This window comes from Watersipora subatra, chromosome 9, assembly GCF_963576615.1.
Source record: "Watersipora subatra chromosome 9, tzWatSuba1.1, whole genome shotgun sequence".
In the NCBI taxonomy this organism is placed as follows: Eukaryota; Metazoa; Bryozoa; class Gymnolaemata; order Cheilostomatida; family Watersiporidae; genus Watersipora; species Watersipora subatra.
Genome location: NC_088716.1, coordinates 49,270,792 through 49,294,218, shown reverse-complemented (window position 1 = coordinate 49,294,218; position 23,427 = coordinate 49,270,792). Strand labels below are relative to the sequence as shown.

The 23,427-nt window shown below is 35.1% G+C and overlaps 2 protein-coding genes across 2 annotated transcripts; both read left to right on the top strand.

Annotated features, from left to right (window-relative positions):
• The first annotated feature begins 2,415 nt into the window (after positions 1-2,415).
• LOC137405170 (uncharacterized) lies at positions 2,416-15,688 on the top strand. Its single transcript, XM_068091397.1, has 9 exons — positions 2,416-2,433; positions 3,287-3,430; positions 6,016-6,159; positions 11,834-11,977; positions 12,132-12,275; positions 12,746-12,829; positions 15,152-15,280; positions 15,549-15,637; positions 15,682-15,688. The coding sequence occupies exons 1-9, from the start codon at positions 2,416-2,418 to the stop codon at positions 15,686-15,688; spliced, it is 903 nt and encodes a 300-aa protein (XP_067947498.1).
• A 518-nt stretch (positions 15,689-16,206) lies between these two features.
• LOC137405169 (uncharacterized) lies at positions 16,207-20,350 on the top strand. Its single transcript, XM_068091396.1, has 6 exons — positions 16,207-16,231; positions 16,373-16,594; positions 17,179-17,403; positions 17,665-17,889; positions 18,184-18,399; positions 20,252-20,350. Exons 1-6 carry the CDS (start codon positions 16,207-16,209, stop codon positions 20,302-20,304), a joined length of 966 nt encoding a protein of 321 aa, XP_067947497.1. The 3' UTR covers positions 20,305-20,350.
• The last annotated feature ends 3,077 nt before the right edge of the window (positions 20,351-23,427 follow it).

The window sequence follows — 23,427 nt, the reverse complement described above, 5'->3', positions numbered from 1 at the left end:
TCTTGGCCTGTATTAAAGTGAAAATAACTTGCTATGGCTTGCTTTGGTATTTTACATAAATAGTCGTAATGATAAAATTCCTTACACAATGATTACACCTGATGCTGATTATAGCATAAGGTATGCACTCATGTTTTGTCTGTGACAGTCGCCGAGGTCGTCATTCAAGATTGTTTATCTGCATTCTAAACCACTGGTAAAAAGTACTACACGGAAGTTGTGGCAGTTTTAATTCAATGTTTGAAAACTGTTTTAGTTTGACCTTCTGAAAGATTGCCCATCTATTGAGACAGAAAACACAGAAGCAGTGCTAGAGAATACAACAGAGGAGGATAATGCAAAATTTAATGTTAACTTGGAGACTCCAGAAATAGGAGTTGATGGTACTGCAACTGTTTCTCAGCAGGTGAGTCAATTATTTCATAGTATTCTACTGAAGCAAATGCATTAAAACTTCAACAATCCATTAAGTTAATTCTCACAACATATATACCGCTGCAAGTATTGCACTGTTACAAGTATTGCACCAATACAAGTATGGCACCGTTACAACTATGGCACCGTTACAATTATGGCACCGTTACAACTATGGCACCGTTACAACTATAGCACCGTTACAACTATAGCACCGTTACAACTATAGCACCGTTATAAGTATAGCACCGTTATAAGTATTGTGCTATTATAAGTATTGCAGCATTATAAGTATTGTACCATTATAAGTATTGTACTATTATAAGTATTGTACCATTATAAGTATTGTACCATTATAAGTATTGTACGATTATAAGTATTGTACCATTATAAGTATTGTACCATTATAAGTATTGCAGCATTATAAGTATTGCAGCATTATAAGTATTGCACTATTATAAGTATTGTACTATTATAAGTATTGTACTATTATAAGTATTGTATCCTTATAAGTGTTGTAAAACTAAAATTATTGAGTTTTCTAGTATCTGGTTAGGATGTATGGATGGCGATGATGAATAAAGTTCTCCTTGAGTTATATTCACTTTATTTGTTTGATTGTGCGTACAGCAAATCATGTATAAATATAAACAGAAAAATGATTGCACAAATGTTTAAAAAAAATATACAGGGTGATTAGTAAATAAACAAGCAAATGAATTAATTGAATTGAGCATACACGCATGGTACTAAACTTACAATTGTTAGGAGATCTGATCCAAACACTAATGCAACTTGCTCCAGTATAAGTAGGTGAGATATTAATGACTAGCTGTTGTGAATCAAATAGCATTCTGGAATATAACGATTAGGTTCATTTTAGTACGTGTGGAAAATGTCATCAAAAAAGTGCAAAATTACATGTAAAAAAAGTAGAAATAATGAACTTACTGTTAATTCGGATGTTCCTTTTGGTGAAATGTTGAAAACTTGCACACGCTCAAGTGATCCTTTGAGATGGTCTCACAAACCAGCTCATGAACATTGTTAAAAGCTAAACTGTTTATTTTCGTTAGTGACATAAATAATCTCACGGCTTAGAAAGCTTAGCTGGTTAGTTCAATGAGAAATAATAATATTGCTTGCAGCAAATCTGAAACATTGAGGCACTACTAGTTTTGTAAAATTACAAGTAGTTTATCTGTACAAATATGGTATTAATACAAGAATCGTGCCTTAACAAATTTTCAATTATTACAATGATTTTAGCATTGCAAACATTGTATTACTACAAATTTTGCTGCATGAAAACTTGGTTGCATAAATATCATGCAAGACTTCAAATAAAGGCACTTTTCAAGTCTGTATACATATAGTCTTCCTCGTTATACTCAAAAGTGATTACCCTGATAGCATGTAGAGCTTATGCATTCCTTGCCAAACTAAAGAAACAATTAGTTCACAGACTTTTCATCATGATTAAAAGCACATGTAATGGTTAAATAATTTTTCAGCAAAAAGATGTTGAGGTCTGTCAACAAAGTTTCAACTCTGATGTACTTGGAACTCCGGTGCCTGAAACTGACACAACTGCAGCGGTAAGTCTCAATGTAACTCAAACCGAACAACAAGTATCAAATTTTAACTCTATAAATATTGTTCCTAAAGCAACATAAGCTAATAAACCTTGCTGACACTATTGATACTGAAAATATGTATATTGATTCTAATGACATCTTATGTAAGACTGTATTTGACTCACACAGTGATTGTGAATTTCTCAAGTTCAGAATAAAGCGTTTTTGGATTGAAACTGTTGCTAGCACTCTTTACTTAGTAGGTGAATGGCACTTTATAACATTACCAAAGGTATATCAAAATATCCATGGTACTCGTTTTGAAAATTTTTATTGAAATATGTGCGTTTGTGCATGCATTCGCGTACGTGTCCGTGCTTGCTTGCATGTTTGTGTGCGTGCGTGTATGTGCGTATGCGTGTAAATGTGTATGCTCATGCAGGTAGGTGTGTGAGTGCGCATGTGTGGGTATGTGTGCAGGTTTGTGTGTGTGTGCGTGCGTGCGTGCGTGCGTGCGTGCGTGCGTGCGTGCGTGCGTGTGTGTGTGTGTGTGTGCGGGTGTGTGCATGTACGCATGTGTGCGTGTGCATTTGTGCATGTGTGCATGCATGTGTGTGTGCACACGCGTGCGTGCGTGTGTGTGTGTGGGTGTGTGCATGTGCGGGTGTGTGCATGTGTGCATGTGTGTGCATGCATGTGCATGTACGCATGTGTGTGTGTGCATTTGTGCGTGTATGCACGCATGTGTGTGTGTGTGGGTGTGTGCATGTGTGTGCATGCGTGTGTGTTTGTGTATACTATAGCATGAATGACTGACTATGTCAAGCCAAACTTATTGATAAATTACCATAAAAAAGATTTATTTCTGTTATGTTAAAGCTTAAGTTTTTTTATCCTAATTTGATAATAACTAAATATTTTAGTTTCATACTTTACCTTCGCTTTTTGTAATATTATAAGTCATCTAAAGCTATAAACCTTTAGAATCAAACTCATTCAATTTTATCAGATAAACATTTTGAACTAAAATGGCTCATGTAGGGAAAACAAAGTGAAAACAACTTGCTATGACTTGCTCAGGTATTTTACTTAAATAATTGTAATCATAAAACTCCTTACACAATGATCATATATCTGAAGTTGATTATAGCATAAGGTATGCACTCATGTTTTGTCGGTGACAGTCATTTAGGTTGTCACACAAAACAACTTGTCATCTATATTCTAAAACACTGGTAAAAAGTGTCACATAAAATTTCTAGCAGTTTTATTCCAAAGTCTAAGTATTGTTTTAGCTTGAACTACCTGAAGATTGGCCATCTATTGAAACTGGCACCACAGAAGCAGTGCTAAAGAGTACAAAATGGGAGAAAAAGGCAAAAGTTTACATAGTGACTCCAAAAATAGAGGTTGATGGTACTCCAGCTGCTTCGCTTCAGGTGAGCCAATTATTGATGGTATAGTACTTTAACACTTCACTACGTATTTTTAGCTGAGTTTAGCATTACATGTATCCTAATACTACAAATATTGTAGCATTACAAATATTGCAGTTTTACAAGTATTGAAGCAATACAAGTATTGAAGCACTACAAGTATTGTAGTGTTATGAGTTTTTCAGAATTGCAAGTGAAAGAGGATTTCAGGTCGGTATAAAAATTGAACCTTCATGATTCTATTCATCAGAGTATTAAATTCTTATACCATATCATTTTCTGACTTGTCTATCAATTGCCAGCCTAATATATGCAATCCATTTCTGAGATGCCTTTAATTTTATAGCCCTTTTTAAATATCCCTTTTCAGAGTACATTACCACATATTTAAAAATAAGCTTACACAAAATTCTTGTAAATTTTATAAATTTTGTAGATTTTATCAGAAAGTAATGGTATTTTTTATTATTGGCGATTGTTTTTTATGTTTGAGGTGATCTGATTGCCAGGATGTCTTAAGATTAACATCAATAGAAATTGGTTGCAATTACAACACTCAAAATAAAAATACATGCAAAATGACGTCACTAGCTGCTATTTGTGATATCAGCTATTGCATTCAAGGTAAAGCGTTCTGTGTCTCTATCCTGTCAGTCTCTTTGCAACTTAAATGTCATAATTGCACTTTCACTTGATCTGAGCAGTTTAATTGCAATCAATTTTGATTGATTTTATTCTTGAAACATCTTAGCAATCAGATCCCCTCGAACATTGAAAACAACCACAAATGATAAAAAATACCGACACAATCAGATAAAATTTACCAAAAAATATTGTGCAAGTTCACCTTTAACGAATAAATCCTTTATAATTTTTTACATGTATTCAAAATCATAAAAAGTTAATGCATTCCAATTTTTGCTATAAATTCTGATGCTGGCGTGTAGAGTTCTCTTTATTTTATCCCTGCTTTTGTTGTAGTTTTATGAGTTATCGAACGACAATGTTGCTACCTGTGAACTGAGGCAGCAACTGTAATTTTATATTGCAAATCTTTTATTCCAGTATATTTATATTTACATCGATATATCTACAGTTTCTATACTGTTGTAATTGCTACCTTGTCTGACAATTTAGAATGCAGGTAATCTTTATAAAGTCAATTTTTTATGTACGTTATCATCTAGCACATGAGTATTATGTCAGATAATACTGTCACTAGTCTTGTTACTCCCATCAAAAAGTGAAATAATAGATGCACTTGTAGTTAGTAGAATTATTATTAAACAGTCACACCACTAACTAAACAGCTTTCTGCATAGCAGCTACCAAATTTTATGAAACAAAGAAGCATTTATTTTTTGATAAAACCGCTATATAAGTAGTGGTGTTCTGCAAAATTACTGTGGCCAGAAATTGTTGGCTTTTTTCTTCAAAGCAGTTTAACACAAACAAAATTTACCACCAGTCTGCATACAACACCAATGTTTTTGTTTGATTTTTTGGTTGTTTCATAGCGTCAGAATTAATTTTCCTTAAAGCAAATAGAGCTTTTGATTTCCTCGTCAAACTGGGAAGACAATTATTTTATAGACTTTTCAGCGCCATGTAGCGCTTGAACAATGTTTCAGGGAAAAAAATGTTGAGGTTTTTTAACAAAGTGTAAAACTTGCTGAGTTTAAAATTCTAGTGGCTAAAACTGTCACAACTGCAGAAGTGACTTTTATGGCAAAGTAGACATAGCAGATGGTAAACTTTAGCTCTAGAAATACTTTTCTTAAAGCAGTATGAGCGAATAATTTTAGCTAAGCAATTGGATAGGGAAAATGCGTACATTGACTGTAAATATTTTATTTCAGAGTTTATTCACCGCCCACAGTGAATGCGAGTTTTGCAATGTGAAAATAAAGAATTTTTTAATTGACGCTCTTGTTAGCACTCTTTACTTAGTGAATGAACTGTATTTTATAAGATTAACAGCGGTATATCAAAAATACGCAATATGCTAAGTCTGAGGCATGCGTGTCCATGTTTGATGATACCATGAGTGACTATGTCATGTAAAAGTTATTTATAAATATGTTAGCAAAAAATATTCATTTTAGTTGTGTTGAGGCTAAATATTTTGTAACATACTCTTGATAATAACTAAATATTTTAATTTCATACTCTACTTTTGCTGTTTGTATTTTAATGAGATGTCTAAGGTTATAAACCTTCACTCTTACTCACTCAATTTTATTAGATAAACTTTGTGAACTAAAATGGCTTGTGTAGAGAAGATCCCTGTTAGAGAACTTTATCTTTTACTTTTAGAAACTACTTTTCGTTCTGTATTAAAGTGAAAATAACTTGTTGGGAAATGCGTTGTGATTTTGTATAAATAATTTTAACCATGACATTCCTCACACATTGTCCATATTTTAAGTTGATTATGGCAGCAGATATATTTCTTGCTTTGATACTAACACGGTCCATGATTTTGATTCACAAAAGTCTTTGTTCGTATTCTAAAGTGCTGGTAAAAAGTGAAATATATTACATAAAAATTGTAGCAGTTCTATTTTAAAACGGAAGAATTGTTTTAGCCTGAGATCACAAAAGAATGTACTTCAAGTAGTACTAATGACAGCGAAACAGTGCAGGAGACTACTGAAAAAGAGGGTAATACACAAGCTAACATGGTGACTCCAGAAGTGGAGGTTGATGTCAATCCAAATGCTCTTGATCAGGTCTGTCAACTATTGATGGTATAGCACTAACATTTTAACACTTCACTAAGTATTTCTAGCCAAGTATAGCAATACAGGTATCATAGTATTACAGGTATCATAGTATTACAAGAATCATAGTATTACAGGTAATCATAGCATTACAGGTATCATAGTATTACAGGTATCACAGCATTACAGGTATCATAGTATCACAGGTATCATAGTATTACAGGTAACCATAGCATCACAGGTATCATAGCATTACAGGTATCATAGCATTGCAGGTATCATAGTATGACAGGTATCATAGTATTACAGGTATCATAGCAAAGCAGGTATCATAGCATTACCAGTATCGTAGTATTACTGTAACAGGCATCATAGCATTACAGGTAATCATAGCATTACATGTATCATAGCATTACAGGTATCATAGCATTACAAGTATCATAGCAATACAGGTATCATATTATTACAGGTATCATAGCATTACAGGTATCATAGCAATACAGGTGTCATAGCACTACAGGTCTCATAGCATTGCGGGTATCATAGTATTACAGGTATCATAGCATTACAGGTATCATAGCATTACAAGTATCATAGCATTACAGGTATCATAGCAATACAAGTATCATAGTATTACAGGTATCATAGCATTACAAGTATCATAGCATTACAGGTATCATAATATTGCAAGTATCATAGTATTACAGGTATCATAGCAATACAGGTATCATAGTATTACAAGTATCATAGCATTACAGGTATCATAGCATTACAGGTATCATAGCATTACAAGTATTATAGTATTACAGGTATCATAGCATTACAGGTACCATAGCATTGCAAGTTTCATAGCATTACAGGTATCATAATATTACAAGTATGATAGTATTACAGGTATCATAACATTACAGGTATCATAGCATTACAGGTATCATAATATTACAGGTATCATAGCATTACAAGTATTATAGTATTACAAGTATCATAGCATTACAGGTACTATATCATTACAAGTATCATAGCATTACAGGTATCATAATATTACAAATATCATAGTATTAGAGGTATCATAGCATTACAGGTATCATAGTATCACCGGCATCACAGTATTACAGGTATCATAGCATTACAGGTATGATAGTATTACAGGTATCATAGCATTACAGGTATCATAGTATTACAAGTATCATAGTACGCTCATGTGTGTGCGCGTGTGTATGTGTGTTTGTGCGTGTTTGTGTGTGTGCGTGCGGGTGTGCGTGTGTACGTGTGTGTGTATGTGTGTGCGTGTGTATGCATGTGTGTTTATGCATGTGTTTGTGCATCTGTGCGAGTGTTGGTGTGCTGTGTGTTTCTGCATTTATGTTTTTGCAAATGCAGTTTACCGTCGGGATACGATGTTGATCCGTTCCAAGGTTGGCATTGTATGGTGAAAAAATCGTATGTAGGGGTATAGACACCATTGTAATTATACAATGTTGCTATTTCACATTTAGCGTGTCTGGTTAAAACCTTTTCAACCTAATTCAACAAGAAAGCCTGAGCAATGCAGTCATTGAAGGCGGGCTCTCGCACACTCGACCTTTTAATGGCCATTGAACAAAAAACTATTATTTACTATACAGGGCGTACATACCTTTGAAGTAACGTGAATTGAGCTGGTATATGTAGCGAGTAAAGCAAAGATGAGCCAAAGGCGCATCAATGTTAATTATGTTACTGTACACTTGAAAAATAAATTTAATGCGTTATGAAATGGAATTTTTTGGCAGACTTATAAAAGTTGTCTAATCCTGTTCAATTTTCTCAACCTGTTTTGAAAGATAAATGTTAACGATTTAAGGTCATGAAAAGCAGAGATGGCCAGGTAGACACAGCTTTCTTGCTGCTGCAGAGAGTGCTCTAAGAAATGGAGCTAATTTGGAGCAATGTAGAAGATAGCTTACTTGATTACTTATTGAGGACGATGCTTGCTGGTGCACTGTAAAAGCTGGTGCAATGCAGAAAGTTGCTAGCGAGCTAACGTTTGTAAAATGATCCGAAGAAGGTTGTACAGTAGTTAGTCTTGTATGAAATGTGCACAAAAACCAATGTAACCATACATGAAGAAGTTTGTACATATTTATACCCTAAAAGGCAGGGCTTTAGAAAGTTCTAGAAAGTAATGTGGGTGCGTCAACTATATTGAGTAGCTAGTTATGTATGAGTTACATACATACGATGATTTGTATTTACATAGTAAAAAACAGGTTCATCTGCAAAAACATGATTACACATGAAAATGAAACATAAAATCAAAATGAAAAAAAATAAGTAAAACATGAAATAAAATAAAAAAGGACGTGAATAAATCATGAAAAACGTGCCACTCTAAGAAGATAAAATATTCATACACCTTATACATACATTGCACAGTATCGTTTTTATGTACCAGTACACACCAGTAAATTAAACCTTGGAAGTTTTTCTGTGGATGTAGGTTTTTCTGTGTCTTCTACTTCCTTGCTACTACTAAATGGTTGCTCCTCTTGAATGCTGATCTCGTGTATGGCCTCAAACTTTTTCAAGTCGTCAGTCTTAAGCTCTTCCTTGTGTTTGCTTTGCTTTAACGAATTTTTTGTTTTTAATAACAATAATCGCAATTGCTAACTGATTTTGACCATATTCCTTGGCAATATTAACAATACGAGTGCCTTCTTCCTATTCATTCACGACCTCCAACTTTGTTGTCATAGAAATTATTTTTCCTTTGTCTTTGTTTGTATCGGTCTCAGATTCCATAGCTAAAAAATTAAATATAGATACAGTCAAACATGGATAACTCGTCCACGGATAGCTCGAACACATGGTTAATTCGAACATTTCCTTTGGTCCGTTCCCACGTAATGATAAATTGCTATAGATAACTCGAACTCAACACTGTTAATTCGAACTGTTTTTTTGCCCAACGGCTACCGAAACGGCTGTTATCGCTTTAGAAAATCACTTTATTCAAAGCCATAGAGGTAAACTTCATCTTTTCGTAATTCATAAGCGTCGTTATTACCACCATCGGCAAATTATTTTTGTCAACGACTTTTCTAAAAGTTTGGTGAAATTTGATTTATACTGCGATACGGTGAATAGCACGGGCTAGCCGAGTCACGCGCGCAAGGATTTTCGCCACGCACATACAAAACAAAAATCGCATGTTGTTTTGTATGTGCGTGGCGAAAATCCTTGAGTGCGTGACCCGGCTAGCCGTGATGAATAGTTTTCCGACGTTGACTCCGTGTTGAATCAACGTCGGAATGTTGAATGTTTAAAACGTCTTAAAAAATGTTGTAATTAAACGTATACGTTGTCTTAGCTACAAAAAACTATTCATCGTTTGACCTAAACACAGAATACGTGTGTACATTCAATAAGTATCTATTAAAAAAGCGTGAGTGATATAGAATGTACCGTAAAACCTCGTAAAACTTCTAATTGAACTGCCTCGGAGTGTTGCTCTTAACGAATCCCAGGTAAAGTAAGCTAATCTGCATAAACTTCAAGAAAAAACGGCAAAATTAATCGTGGGTAAAACCCCAAAAGAAAAAAATGTCTTTTCTTTTGAGCATTTCAACAACGATCAAGTTTTGCCAATGTCAATCTGAAAAACGTCCTGGCAATAACATCACCTCAAACAACAAACCAATCTCAAGTGATAGAAAAATCTCTATACTTTTTCATGAAAACGTTTTAAACTTTACATTAGAAGCATTTAATTTGAAACAAGCCATTTGTGCTTTTGATTTATATTATAGTTTGTATATGTACATGTATCTACTAATAAATAAGTAAATATATGAACTTGTGACAGTGCTCTGATAACTTGAACGCTCTGATAATTCGAACACTTTTGCTCAGTCCCTTGAAGTTCGAGTTATCCATGCTTGACTGTACTTGTAGCTATGTATGTATGCTAAATAAAGGTTTTTAGTAAAATGGATTATACGCTAAAAATGAATACTTGCTCTTGCTTACGCACTTTTCACCAAAATTCAGAAACGTCGGTCATCGTGTCTCTTCTAAGTGTTGTGAAAATGTTTTCGGCGAACCGCATTTCGGCGTCTTTGTTATTTCGTCAGATGTAATAAGCCGAAATAACAAAGCACACACACCAACTGCCAAATTTGAACTCAGGCAAAAATTTTCTTGAAGTCGTATGGTGAAATAAAATTTGGATGGTGAGGTGAAAATATCCCCATGTTCAATTTTGTAAAGTGAAAAAATCGTATATCAGGGTAATCATATTCTGAGGGTGCACTGTACTTGTATGTGTATGCATGTGTGCATACACATGCATACATGTGAATGTATTTGTGCATTTATGTGCATGTTTATGTGTGTGGCTTTGTGTATGTTTGAGGGTGTGAACATCTGTGTAGGCATACATTTGTGCGTGCTTGTGTGTGTGTGCGCAAGTGGGTGTATGAGTGTTTGAATGTGTGCGTGCACGCGCGAAGTGTGTGCATTTTTCTGTGCATGTGTGTATTGTGTGGGGTGGGTGTGTGTACATGGGTGAAGTGCGCATGTGTGTGTGTGTGTAAATGCATGTGTGTGTGCCTGTGCATGTATGTGAGTGTGCATGTGTATGTTTTGTACATGTTTGTGTGTGTATGCATGTGTGCTCTGTGTGTGCTTATGTGCACATGTGTACATGTGCATGTGCATGTGCTTATGCGTTTATGTGTGTATGCATCTGTGTGCATGCACATGTGCATGCACATGTGGGTGGATGTGGTTGCGTATGTACGTGCACGTGTGTGCCTGCGTGTGTGTGTGTGTGTGCGCGTGTGTGTGTGTGTGCGTGCGTGCGTGCGTGCGTGCGTGCGTGTGTGTGTGTGTGTATGTGTGTGTGTATGTGTGTGTGTGTGTGTGAGCTTGCAAGCGTGTGCATGCATGCACATGCATGCACACATATATGTTTTTGTACATGCATTTGCGCGTTGGCGTGTGCCTGAGTGCGTGCCTGCTTGTTTGGGTGTGTGCATGTGTTTGTGTGTGTGTGTGCGTCCATGAGTGTGTGTGTGTGTGCGTGCGTGCGTGCGTGTGTGTGTGTGTGCATGTGATTATGGTTGTGCATGTTCTTGTATGACTGTGTGTGCATGCTATAAGCTTCTCGAACCTGTCTTATACACTATCAAACTCTAAATCACACAGTTTTATCAAATAAATTTTGCAAGCTAAACAAGCTCATGTAGTGATGATCCCTTTCAGTGGTGTGCACCTTTAATTTTTAGAAATTATTTTGTTAGCCTGGATTAAAGTGAAAATAACTTGTTGTGACTTACATTTAGATTTTGTATAAATAGTTGTAACCATATCATTCTTCATACATTGTCTATATCTCAAGTTGATTATGACAAAAATTATGTTTTGCTTTTGGTCACTAACACATTCCATGACGTCGATTCACAAAAGTCTTTGTCTGTATTTTAAAGCACCAGTGAACAGCCTTACTTAAAGATTGTAGCAGTTTTATTTTAAAGTGTAGGAATTGTTTTAGCTCGAGATCACAAAAGAGTGCCTACTCAGTAGTACTAATAACACAGACGCAGTGCTAGAGACTACATGGCCCGTCGTCCACCACACTACTGATCAAAAGCACTACATAATGTTTTAGCAGTTCTATCTCAAAATCTAACTACTGTTTTAGCTGGAGATCACAAAAGACGGTTTATCCAGTAGTACTAATGACGCAGAAGCAGTGCCAGAGGCTACAACAAAAAAGGAAAACGCGAAAATTAACATGGCGCTTCAAGAAGTGGACGTTAATGGTACTCCAGCTGCTTCTGATCAGGTGAAACAATTAATTCATATTCATCCACTATAGCATATATATTAAAACTCTAACAATCCACTAATTTACATGTAATTCTCACTAAAGCACCATTGAAAAGCATTGCACAAATGTTGTGTACCAGTGCTATTTTAAAGTGTAAAAACTTTTTTAGTTCGACATCACAAAACAGTGCCTACTCAGTAGTACTAATAATACAAAAGCAGAGCTAGAGACTACAACAGAGGAGAAAAATGCAAAAGTTAATCTTGTGACTCAAGAAATGGAAGTAGTTGGTACTCCAGTTACTTCTGATCAGGTGAGACAATTATTTCATAGTTTTCTGCTAAAGCATAATTATTAAAACTTTAACACTCTACTACATGCAAGTTAAGTCTTAAACATATCTAGCATTAAAGGTATCATAGCATTACATATATCTTAACATCACAAGTATTATAACATATTGCAGCACTACTTGTTTTGTAGCAAAACAAGTAGTGTAGTGTTATAAACATTGCATTACTACATGTACTGTAGCATTACAAATATGCTACCATGACAAATATAGCTGCATTAAAATTTGGTAGCATTAGATTTTATGCAGGACACTAAGTAGAGAAGCATTTCGAGTCTGTAAACATATACAGTCTTCTCAGTTATATTCAAGACTGATTTTCCTTATAGCATGTAGAGCCTTTGCTTTCTTCGTTAAACTAAAAAGACAATTATTCTAAAGACTAGTCATCATGATTGACAGCACTTGTACCTGGTTAAATAATATTTCAGGAAAAATATGTTGAGGTCTGTAAACAGAGTGTGAGATCTGATGTGTTTGGAACTCCAGTGCTTGAAGCTGACACAACTGAAGAGGTGAGTTTCAATGTAAATCAAACTGAACAAGTAGTAAATTTTACTCCTATAAATATTATTCCTAAAGCAACATGAGCTGATAAATCCTACTGACATTATTGATACTGAAAATATGCATATTGATTCTAGTAACATTTTATTTAGGACTGTATTTGATTCAAACAGTGATTGTGAGTTTTTCAAGTTGAAAATAAAGCTTTCTCAGACTGATAATATTGCTAGCACTCTATACTTACTGGGTGAATCATGGTAATTTATAACACTAACAAAGGTATATCACAATATATAATAAGCTAGTTTCGAAAAATTGTATTAAAATGTCTGTGTGCGCGCATGGGTGTGCTTGCATGGGTGTGCCTGCGGGTGCGTGCGGGTGTGTGCGCAGTTCTGTGTGTAGATGTGGATGTGTGCGAGTGTGTGTGTGTGTGTGGGTGCATGAGGGGTGCATGTGCGAGTGCGTGTGTGCGGGTGTGTGTGCTGCTGCGGGTGAGAGCATATGCGCCTCTTTCAGATGTGTGTTCAGCTGTGTGTGGGCATGTTTACGAATGTGTGTGTGCAAGTGTGTGTGTGCGCGTGTGCATGTGTGCGTGCGTGTGTGTGTGTGCGGGTTTAGGTGTGAATGCGACTCTGTGCAACTGTACACATGCATGCGTGCGTGCATGGTATGTGCAGTGTTTTTTTCCGGTTGCTACTAATTTTTCATAATGGTCCTAGTTTAATGCCAAAATTAAAGTTTATCTTTTCATTGTCAAGTTTTCTGCTTAACCTATTAATTGCGCATTGCTACACTGACTGTGAATACTGTCAGGTTAACTTCTATTAAGGATATATTATGCAATAAGCATTTATTTCAATTACATTAAGGTTTAAATAATGCGGCATAATTCCGATAATGAGTAAATATTTCACTTTTTATATTATTCTATATTCTCATGTGCTGAGCTTAAGTAGTAGGTATTTTTTGGCTGAAAATGAAGCATATTTTCTCTTAAGTAAATAAATCATACTTTTAAATGACTGGTGTTCATGTTTGCACTGAGATTTATCTCACTGCCAGGAATTTACCTATTAATTAACATTAAAAACAAGGCAATTTATAGCTAACATTGTCACATCTATGTTTGTAGCTAAAGTAGGCATAATGGTATCCTGAGAATGATTCCCAAAATACAAATCCTCCTGATTACAATTTTAATGGTAATGAAGTCAGATATATAAAAATGTAGATTTAAGAAGCAATAATGATATCAACAAATGGGTTTTTTGTAGTGTTTTGTATTAACGAAGTTTTAACTAGGTATGATTTATCAAAAGCTGAATATTACATCAATGCGTCTCTCATAGTGTCCCATTATTGTGTCACAACATGTCCATCCTCTCTTCAGTATGTAAATATAGTTTTCATCTTGGCGATATCACGCAATGTGATTTCTTTAATTTCTGTTTTTTGAACTGGTGCTCATTAGTAGCCATTATTCATTCCCACCTTCGGGTGACACCAACATACAAATACATGTCCACCTATTCAGATTTTAGTGAGCCAAAATTACCGCATCTGAGGGTTAGTAATTGAAAAAGGCAAACGGCAGAGCTGGCGACAATCTTGTTACAGCTTAAATATTGTGGCTTCACTTTTGATCAAGTCCTCTCTCCAATGTTTCACTTTATATATTTTTTGGCCAGAACTTTATTTTTGTCAAGGATGATTGAAACTGCTCAATGGCAGTTTAGCTGTGTAAGTGTACATAGTAGTGTCAGATTTCTAAAATGTGCTTTTTATTTTATCTCAGAGTTGTGTTACCTTGGTCATAAGGTGAACAACTCGTAATACAATATCAGCTCTGGCCACCAACTCTATCATAGAGTTGTTCTATTATGTTAATTTATCTGCTTGCTTTAACTACTATATATTTTCAATAAAAACCTATGGTTTGGATGCAACTCATAGTCAGTAATAACAAAAGTTAAAGATAAGGCAACTCCATTATGTCGTGTATATGCTGACAATCAGTTTTTGCTTTGTACCAAACATTAATATATTTGTTTAAAATTACTGATGATGGTTTATTATTTATGTTCCGAATAACAAAACCAGCGTTACATCTAATTCATAAATGGTATTTTAACATTTTATGTCCATTTTTAATAATAAAATCGTTATTCTTTGTGATAAACCAAATAATACTTTCAACCTTTTGTCTATAGTTCCTTTATATTTTTTATATACAGTAGCTCCTTGCAAAATTCAAATATTTTCAATCTGTTTAAAAATACCACAAATTACGTTACTTTCCAACCCCTTTGATAAATATATTGTTTCAGGTGGATGAGATGGCTGATCACAAGTTGCCAAAGAAATTGAATCGACTGCTCCATAGAAAACCAATGTCACCAACTTACTTTTCAGAAATCATTTTTTTAGTCACTGGTACTCACCCAAGCATTCAGCAGGTACTATTTAGCTATAATTTTAGTACATGAAATCAAGAGAAATTTATGACTGCAAATAAACAAAATATCAAATACAGATCAGACGGTTGCAAAGTGAGTTTGAAAAAAGGATTCAAAAATTTTTACAGACATTAGTGTACATAAAAACAGAGAAGCAGTGAAAAGTTAACCTCATAAACCGCATAGAATTAAAAGATTTGAAATAAAACTAAGTCAATATCAAAAGCACTTGCATTACATATTAACATTCAGTGTACTTGTTTTGAAGCGCCGGTTCCCCACAATCAAACGGAGGAAAAAACCTCATAAACCAATGCTGCGACACCTGCTTAGTAATCAGCCCTTCGATAGCCAAAAGTATAGCAGCGGCTCTGTTCATTCAAGTGGAAGAGATTGTCAAGAAAGTGATAGCAACCAAAACAGACCAACTGACCAGAGAGGTCACAATTCAAACAGAAATCAGAGAAGAGCTGGCAGTCAAAATTCCAACAGAAATCAGAGAGGAGCTGGGAGTCAAAATTCCAACAGAAATCAGAGAGGAGCTGGGAGTCTAAATTCCAACAGAAATCAGAGAGGAGCTCGGAGTCGAAATTCCAACAGAAATCAGAGAGGAGCTGGCAGTCAAAAGTTGAATGGAGATCAGAGAGGAGCTGGCAGTCAAAACTCTAATAGAAATCAAAGAGGTATGTACTTTCATAGATTATTCGCTTCCTTCAAAATTATATCCACATCAATCATAGTCGCCACCAAGTATATCGTATGGCTTTTAATAACAGGAAATAGTAACTTGCCAACTTCCAGAAACAACGACCACAGCAGTCTAGTGGAAAATGACGAGGAAGGTGCCAGGGGTGGGAGAGAAGCTTCTGCAGATAGAGCACAAAGAGAACAACTACTACTTCAAAGTAAATAAATGAAGATCTTTAATGCAAAGCCTACTCTGTAACCTCGGTACCTCGCGTCTCTCATTACATCAAAATTTACAGAAATTTTTGTGAGAAAGTGAATTCTAATCATTAAACCTGTATTGTAAGTTCATCAATGCATATTTCAATAATAGGGGTGTTAGCTCATTAATAATATTTGCTGCAGGTGGAAATATCCTAAGGTGCCAGCATGGCAGACAAGTTGTAGAGCTGCAAATAAATGTCCTACCTCCCAGCATAGAAAACATCGAAGTACAAGACATTTTTGGAAATGAGGCCTTTGGAGATCCTGGAGGGTACCGTGAGGTGATGGATGCATTTTCTCCTTTGACAGTTTCCCACACTGTTCAGCCAGAAGAAAACAGTTTGATACAACAACCAGAAGAAGGTGTGTTTAAAAATTGTTAAATGTTTGATATGTATACAAGTGAAGTAAATAAACGAAATTCTTACATCTTGCATTAGAAACTCTGTGAAGCTCATAAAAGTTTGAATAAAACTATTACAGTTCGTAACATGAAGAATTTAAAATAGATTTTATTTTTATAACCGATGTGTAATATTTGGTCTTTGCAAAGTATTAGCAATGCTCCTACATTTCAGCAGAAAAAGTTCAAGTAAATATATTATTTAGAATAATCAGTTTTGATTGTTTCAATACTAACAATATAATACAAACTATAATTTATTCAGCAGATGAGAATGTACATCCAAATTACCAATGTAGCAGAGAAATTAAATCTTTGATATATCTGTAAGAGAAGTATATAAACGCAATGCTAATATTCTGCATCAGAAATTCTTCACATCTTAAAACTTCAAGCACAACTAGTGGAAAAGATGATAACAGAGCCTTCAGCTAAACAACCGCACCACCAACTGGCCGGCCACAGAGCTGGCTCTACATAGCTACATATTAACAACCCATATTCCAATAAGAGGAAGATGAGTTCATCCATAATATTTCTGCAGGCGGAAATGTTGAGCTGAGGTACCAACATGGCAGACAAGTTGTAGGTCAGCAAAGAAATGTCCTGCCTCAAAGCGTAGAAGACATCGAAGTACAAGACATCTTTGGAAATGAGGCCTTTGGAGATCCTGGAGGGCACCGTGAGGTGGTTGATGCATTTTCTCCTTTGACAGTTCTCAACACTTTTCAGCCAGAAGAGAACAGTTCTGTACAGCAAACAGAACAAGGTAGGCTTGAAAATAATTAAATGTTTAGTATATATGTATGTGAAGTACAGTATATAAACGCAATGCTAATACCTTGCATCAGAAACTTTGCTCATCTCATAGAAGTTAAGTGCAACCAGTTCAAAAGGTGATAGCAGAGCTCCCTGCCAAACAATGGCACGGCTGATCAGGTGGCCACAGAACTGGCTGTACATATTCTGCATATTAACACAACGTATTTCGATAACAGGGGGTATTAGTTCCTTCATAATATTTCTGCAGGCGGAAATGTTCAACTGAGGTATCAACTCGGCAGACGTATTGAAGATGTGCAAAGACATGTCCTACCTCCCAGCATAGAAAACATTGAAGTACAAGATATCTTTGGAAACGAGGCTTTTGGAGATCCTGGAGGGCACCGTGAGGTGGTAGATGCATTTTCTCCTCTGACAGTTTCCAACACTGTTCAACCAGAAGAGGACAATTCTGTACAAGAATTAGAACAAGGTAGGTTTACAAAAAATTAAATAGACAATCAGCAAGAACAAGGAAGATCTCTACCATATTGCTAAAATCTGTATTCAAATCATCATAAAAATTAATTAACAACCAAAGTGTGATATTAAAAAATTTTAATTGATTCATATGAAATGCATGCTATCCTCTACACTTTCTCACCGTTGCTTGGAATTTCTTTCACAGATATTTTATGATTAAATTTATAATCCGGAGACAATTTTTCTGATTTTCACCACAGAAATATTTAAATACATGCACATGTAACTATCGTGTATCGCGCAGGTGAGAATGCTCAGCTAAGTTACCAGGACGGCAGAGAGGCTGTAAACCAGCAAGCGAATTACCTGCCTCCTACAGCCGAAGATTCGGAAGTAGAAAATATCTTTAGAAATGCGGCCTCCATAGTCCATAGAGGAAGCCATGAGGTAGCGGATGCATTTTCTCCTCTGACAGTTACTAACACTACTCAGTCAGAGGACAACGACTCCAGTGAACAAGGTTTGTAAATAACCAATTACTGTAATTGATAAACAATGGATAAAATAATTTATTATTGTAAAGATATATATATAAATTTTAAACATGATTTGAGATAATTATTAGCTAATTTCCATTATAGCTCTATTCAGTCCAATTATATCGAGCCACTCACTGTAGTCATAAATAATCAGAGCAATCCAATGATTGGTCAAAACTACTACAAATATTATGTGGATTTCTCATGCGTCTACATGTTTTTGTATTTCAATTCTTCATAAAATAATTCTGCATTTTACTTAAATGTGATTTCAGGTAAATGAATATGTGTACTAAAATAGACCGACATTATCACAATTATAACTTTATACAAATCTTGGAGACATTTACTTACCAGATATACAGCTTTTACTGTACTCATGCATTTAGTCAATCATGACTACTCTGTCCACATGTTCTAATGCAGTGTAGCTAAAGTACCAGTGATCAACATGGCCACCATGTTAAACTGGCAAACGTATATTGTTATAATTGTCATTCAGTAAAACTTATATCCAGCAGAAAGCCTATGAACAATGTCTGTCAATAAGAATTAGCTAAACCCAGTGTCGTATAGTTTCACAGAGTCCTGTGACCAAAAGCCGGAAACAAAAACGTCCGATTCCAAACAAACCCGATCGACATACTGATCTCTAATGGAATATTCTTACCTCGCTCTCAACATCTCACTCTTTTGCATTTACTTTACTTTATTACAAAAAACCCTTGGTCGTTTCTTGTAGAGAATTTTGTCCTTTTTCAAATGGTGTATAATACAATAATCAATTTCAAAGAGACTGCCAATGGGAGTAATTCTTGTTGGTTAGTGTTGCGGCATCTCCATTATAACTTATATAAAACAATAGTGGGCGCGGCTTGTTTGCTTGGAGCGGTGCGAGCTTCGATATGCGCATCCGTTAGCAGCAAAACTCTGTGAAGTTATATAGCTCTGTACTGTCAGAGTCATATAGCTTTAAAAAGTCTCGCGACCAAAACCGGAAACAAAAACGTCCGATTCCAAACAAACCCGATCGACATACTGATCTATAATGGAATATTCATACCTCGCTTTCAATACCGCTCTTTTTTGCATTTACTTCACGTTTTTACAAAAACGTTATTAGCACCTTTTTGTAGGAAATTTTGGTTTCTTTCAAATGGTTCATGATACAACAATCAATTTCAAAGTGACTGCTAATGGGAGTAGTTTTTGATTGATGTTGCGACCTCTCCATTATAACTTATATAAAAATAGTAGGCGTGGCCTGTTTGTTTGGAATCGAGCGAGCTCCCGTATACGCTTCTGTTGGTCACGGGACTCTGTGAAACTATACGGCTCTGGCTAAACCTAGAACAGGCATTTTCTTTTTGTATGATTAGTTTTTCAAACATCCACTGATAGATGCACCGAGCTCGACAAACCAGTGTAACAGCTCAAATGTAATACTTTGCTTAACTTGACAACATCCAAGGGTTTGTTTGCCAATAATAATTCATTTGGATTGAATGAAATCATTGATTCATTGATTTAATTAGCAAATAACGAATTTAATCATTAGAAAAAGTAACAATTATTATTAATTTATTAATGTAATAAATATGTTTGGTTAAGTAATTTAAGTATTGAGCAACCTTCGTAAACTGCAAGGTTAACTAATATGATATTAGTAATATCCATATAAGAATATTCCAAAATTTATACCCTTAAGTAATGCTTCGAGTCATGACCACGTAAGACTGCTTTACTCCAAGCAAACAATGTGATTGGCCTACTTGACAGCTTGAAAATGAGCAGCTAAGGTTATTATAATTTTAATCCCTTTTGCATTTGTAGACGTTGATTGGGAGGAAGTTTGGATTATTCCTGAGCAAGCCCAAGATGACTAACAAGGAGCAGACAAATTTCTTAACCAACAACATATACTAGTTACTATTTCTTTCTCCATATATATAAAATATAATGACATCTAGCTAACATTTCTAAAAGCATGGCTGGTGCAAACACTATGAGATCTAGTACATTGAAAGTTTTTATCATTCTATATATCTATCATAGATATATAAATGTGCTTCAATGATCTGTTCTTACGTTTCCCTCATGGAACAAAAGTGTCATGTGTTGCACAGCTTCTTTTAAATTTATGAGTTATAGTGATGAAGACTCGTGCATTGTGATTGCCTCCATGTTCATTTCTACTCTGTTCTATCTTAAACACGTATTTGCTACGCTACCTATTTTACAGCTACCTACCAGCACTATGCAGCAATCACGCTATATTTTGTATAACTATCCACCAGGACATGTATAACTTTATGATGTAACCAATCATATCGTGCTCATTTGTTCCGCTAAAATATAAAAGCCAGACACTTCTGGTACATTTATGTGAAGACATCATTACAACTGTTAAACATCAAATTTTCAGTTTGCTCTCATCAGATTAATCAGCAAGTCTAGTATGAAGTTGTTAACTTGCTAAACACCATCATAAGATTCAACACCAACATAAGAGTTTAGTTATTGTCACAAAACTACCACCAGCATAAGAGCAACATCAACACAAGCCTGTCCTATGTGGATCTGCTCTCTATTCTTGAAGGATGAAGCCTGAGCTATTTTTGCTTCCCGTGAACTCAGAATGGACTAGTCGATTTTCTGCTCTGTTGAAAGAGTTATCTCCTCTCTAGCTATAAGATGGTCAAGAGTAGACAATCCCTAACTGAGTAAGAGAACTGAGATCATTTACAATTTTCACACACTATATTTTTAAACTAAAAAATAATTTTAGTTTTTTTTCTGGCTGCAGTAAATATCTTTCATAGGCAACAACACAAAATTGCAAAAGGTAAAAAAATATATTAAAATATATTTTAAGATTATTTTAATAAATGCATAATAAAATTATAGCAGCTAGGTAACTACAAGTATGTATGACTGTTTAGTATGACTAAATCTTAAAAAGCAGTCAAATATTATTGCTTTTGAGTTTCCAACCATTACTCGCTGATACAGACAACGTAACAAAACTACAATGTACCAGAGTCATTTGAACCCAGTATTCAAGTTGACCTTAAGAGTATACAGAATGTATATGCTGTATTGTAACAAAGACACACAACTTAAACTAATGCCACAAGTGTTAATAACAAACTTATACAGTTCAGATTGCCGGCATCAAGTCAATAGCTCTTTCATCATCTTTTCAAGTCATAGTCTTCTATCAGTTCACTTTTGCCAGAACAAAAGGTTGGTAATTTATTGATGCACAATGAGTGAATTTAACACCTGCGTTGTATTTAATAAGTTTTATAAAACTACGGTTATATCTTATCCTCTGGCACTGCTGAATATACCATGGTTGGAGAGTTTTCCTCACAATCTATTCTAACAGCAAGCAGTTTTTTCTGTCTCTAGTTTTGGTACACGCATACAAACAGGCTTCTAAAGAATGTATGCGGTTCTTAAATGGCATGTTCAAGCTAGATGTTTCACACTTTGAAGCATTTTGAGAAATGATAAACGAAAAGTGCTGAATAGGCCTGCGAGTCTGGGTAGATATATTTGGTTCTCTTGAAATGAGTAGTTGTAAAATTTTAGTGTCTGCAGCAGCAAGCAACTGTGTTTCTGACGACTCCGCAACTAAGTAGATTTCTTCTTTTTGAACTAGCTCCAGTGGCTGGTGCTGAGAAGTGACTAGCTCATTACCATCATTAAAAAAAAGTAAACTTTTACCCAGCCAGACATGTCGAGCCAGAACTAGCATCGATTCGGATTTAAGCAAAGTGATTTCAGTCGTCATAGAGCAGTTAAAATTTGACTTGGTTGCAAATAAATGGGAAGAATTGTCATCATTATTTGAAAGATTAGCTGATGGTGAACCAAGAAGTGTAACTCTCAATGTAAAGACATCATTATGACCAGTTTTAGAATACAGCTTGTACAACCCGGCTTGAAACTTATCAGCTGTATTACACTCTTTTGTTATGTAATAGGGTTTTGCTTTTAGCTTTCCAAAATATTGCAATACATATCCAAATGATGAAAACAAAAGCTCACAGCTTTCTGTAATAGCATCAAATTTCCAAAGTTTTCTTCCTTCAGCATCAATAATTAAAACAAACTCATGTTTTGGACTCAGGTCTTGAGCGTAATACAACTGTACAATATCAGTATATGATGTCTGATGAGAACGCACAGTGGTAGTACATTGTGAAGTTGATTTTGCCATCGACCCGAGCACGACTCTGCAGTCTTTACTATCAGAGATACCAATATCAAGCAGGGCTGTTTGTGTAGACACTAGCAGTCTGTTTTTGTAACACGGATGAGGCAGAAAAGAAGTGAGAACAATTTCACTCTCCCAGGCGAATACCTCAATTGTTTCAAGATGCTTCACCGTGGCAGCGTCATCATCTGTTCTTGGAGGTAGACGGCCTGTATATATCAGGATATTGTTAGTGGTATATGAAATATATTTCAATTTGGTACAAGAATAGAACAACTGAGAGTATTAATATGGTAAACAAGCTAGTTTAGAAAAGCATCTAGGCTAGAAAAAGTTAGTTTTTTTTATTTGTAATTAAGTCGGAAAAAAACAATACATTTTGATTTTTAAAACTACCTCTTTTAAAAATTACTCCATTTTTCAATTTGCATGCTAAGACTTTGACACCAAGTTGAAATTTTTTTAGATCAGAGGTATGTGTTCAGCTTGTGATAAAATTGTTGATTTTATGGTTGAATAAAACTATTTAACTCTTTCACTACTGCATTAAAATCTTACCGAATGAATATTCTGCCCGAATTAATAAAACGAATTCTCGAAAAGCCGATATACTGCTAGTATTTTAGCAATATCTCGAGAATAAAAACAGATATCGTTTTACTGTAAAATGAATCTTATTCAAAACAAAATTTCCTACAAAATAAGTACAAAGTAAATTCAACTTTTGTGGAATATCTAACGTTTTATTTGCGTTGAACGAACGCAGGGTGTTTTTCCTTGCCAT

Coding starts and splice junctions, on each gene's coding strand:
- LOC137405169 (XM_068091396.1), top strand. CDS start 16,207: ATGCAAAGCCTACTCTGTAACCTCG. Junction 16,595..17,178: donor GATACAACAACCAGAAGAAG/GTGTGTTTAAAA, acceptor ATATTTCTGCAG/GCGGAAATGTTGAGCTGAGG. Junction 17,404..17,664: donor TGTACAGCAAACAGAACAAG/GTAGGCTTGAAA, acceptor ATATTTCTGCAG/GCGGAAATGTTCAACTGAGG.
- LOC137405170 (XM_068091397.1), top strand. Junction 11,978..12,131: donor CTCCAGCTGCTTCTGATCAG/GTGAAACAATTA, acceptor AAACTTTTTTAG/TTCGACATCACAAAACAGTG. Junction 15,281..15,548: donor CTCACCCAAGCATTCAGCAG/GTACTATTTAGC, acceptor CTTGTTTTGAAG/CGCCGGTTCCCCACAATCAA.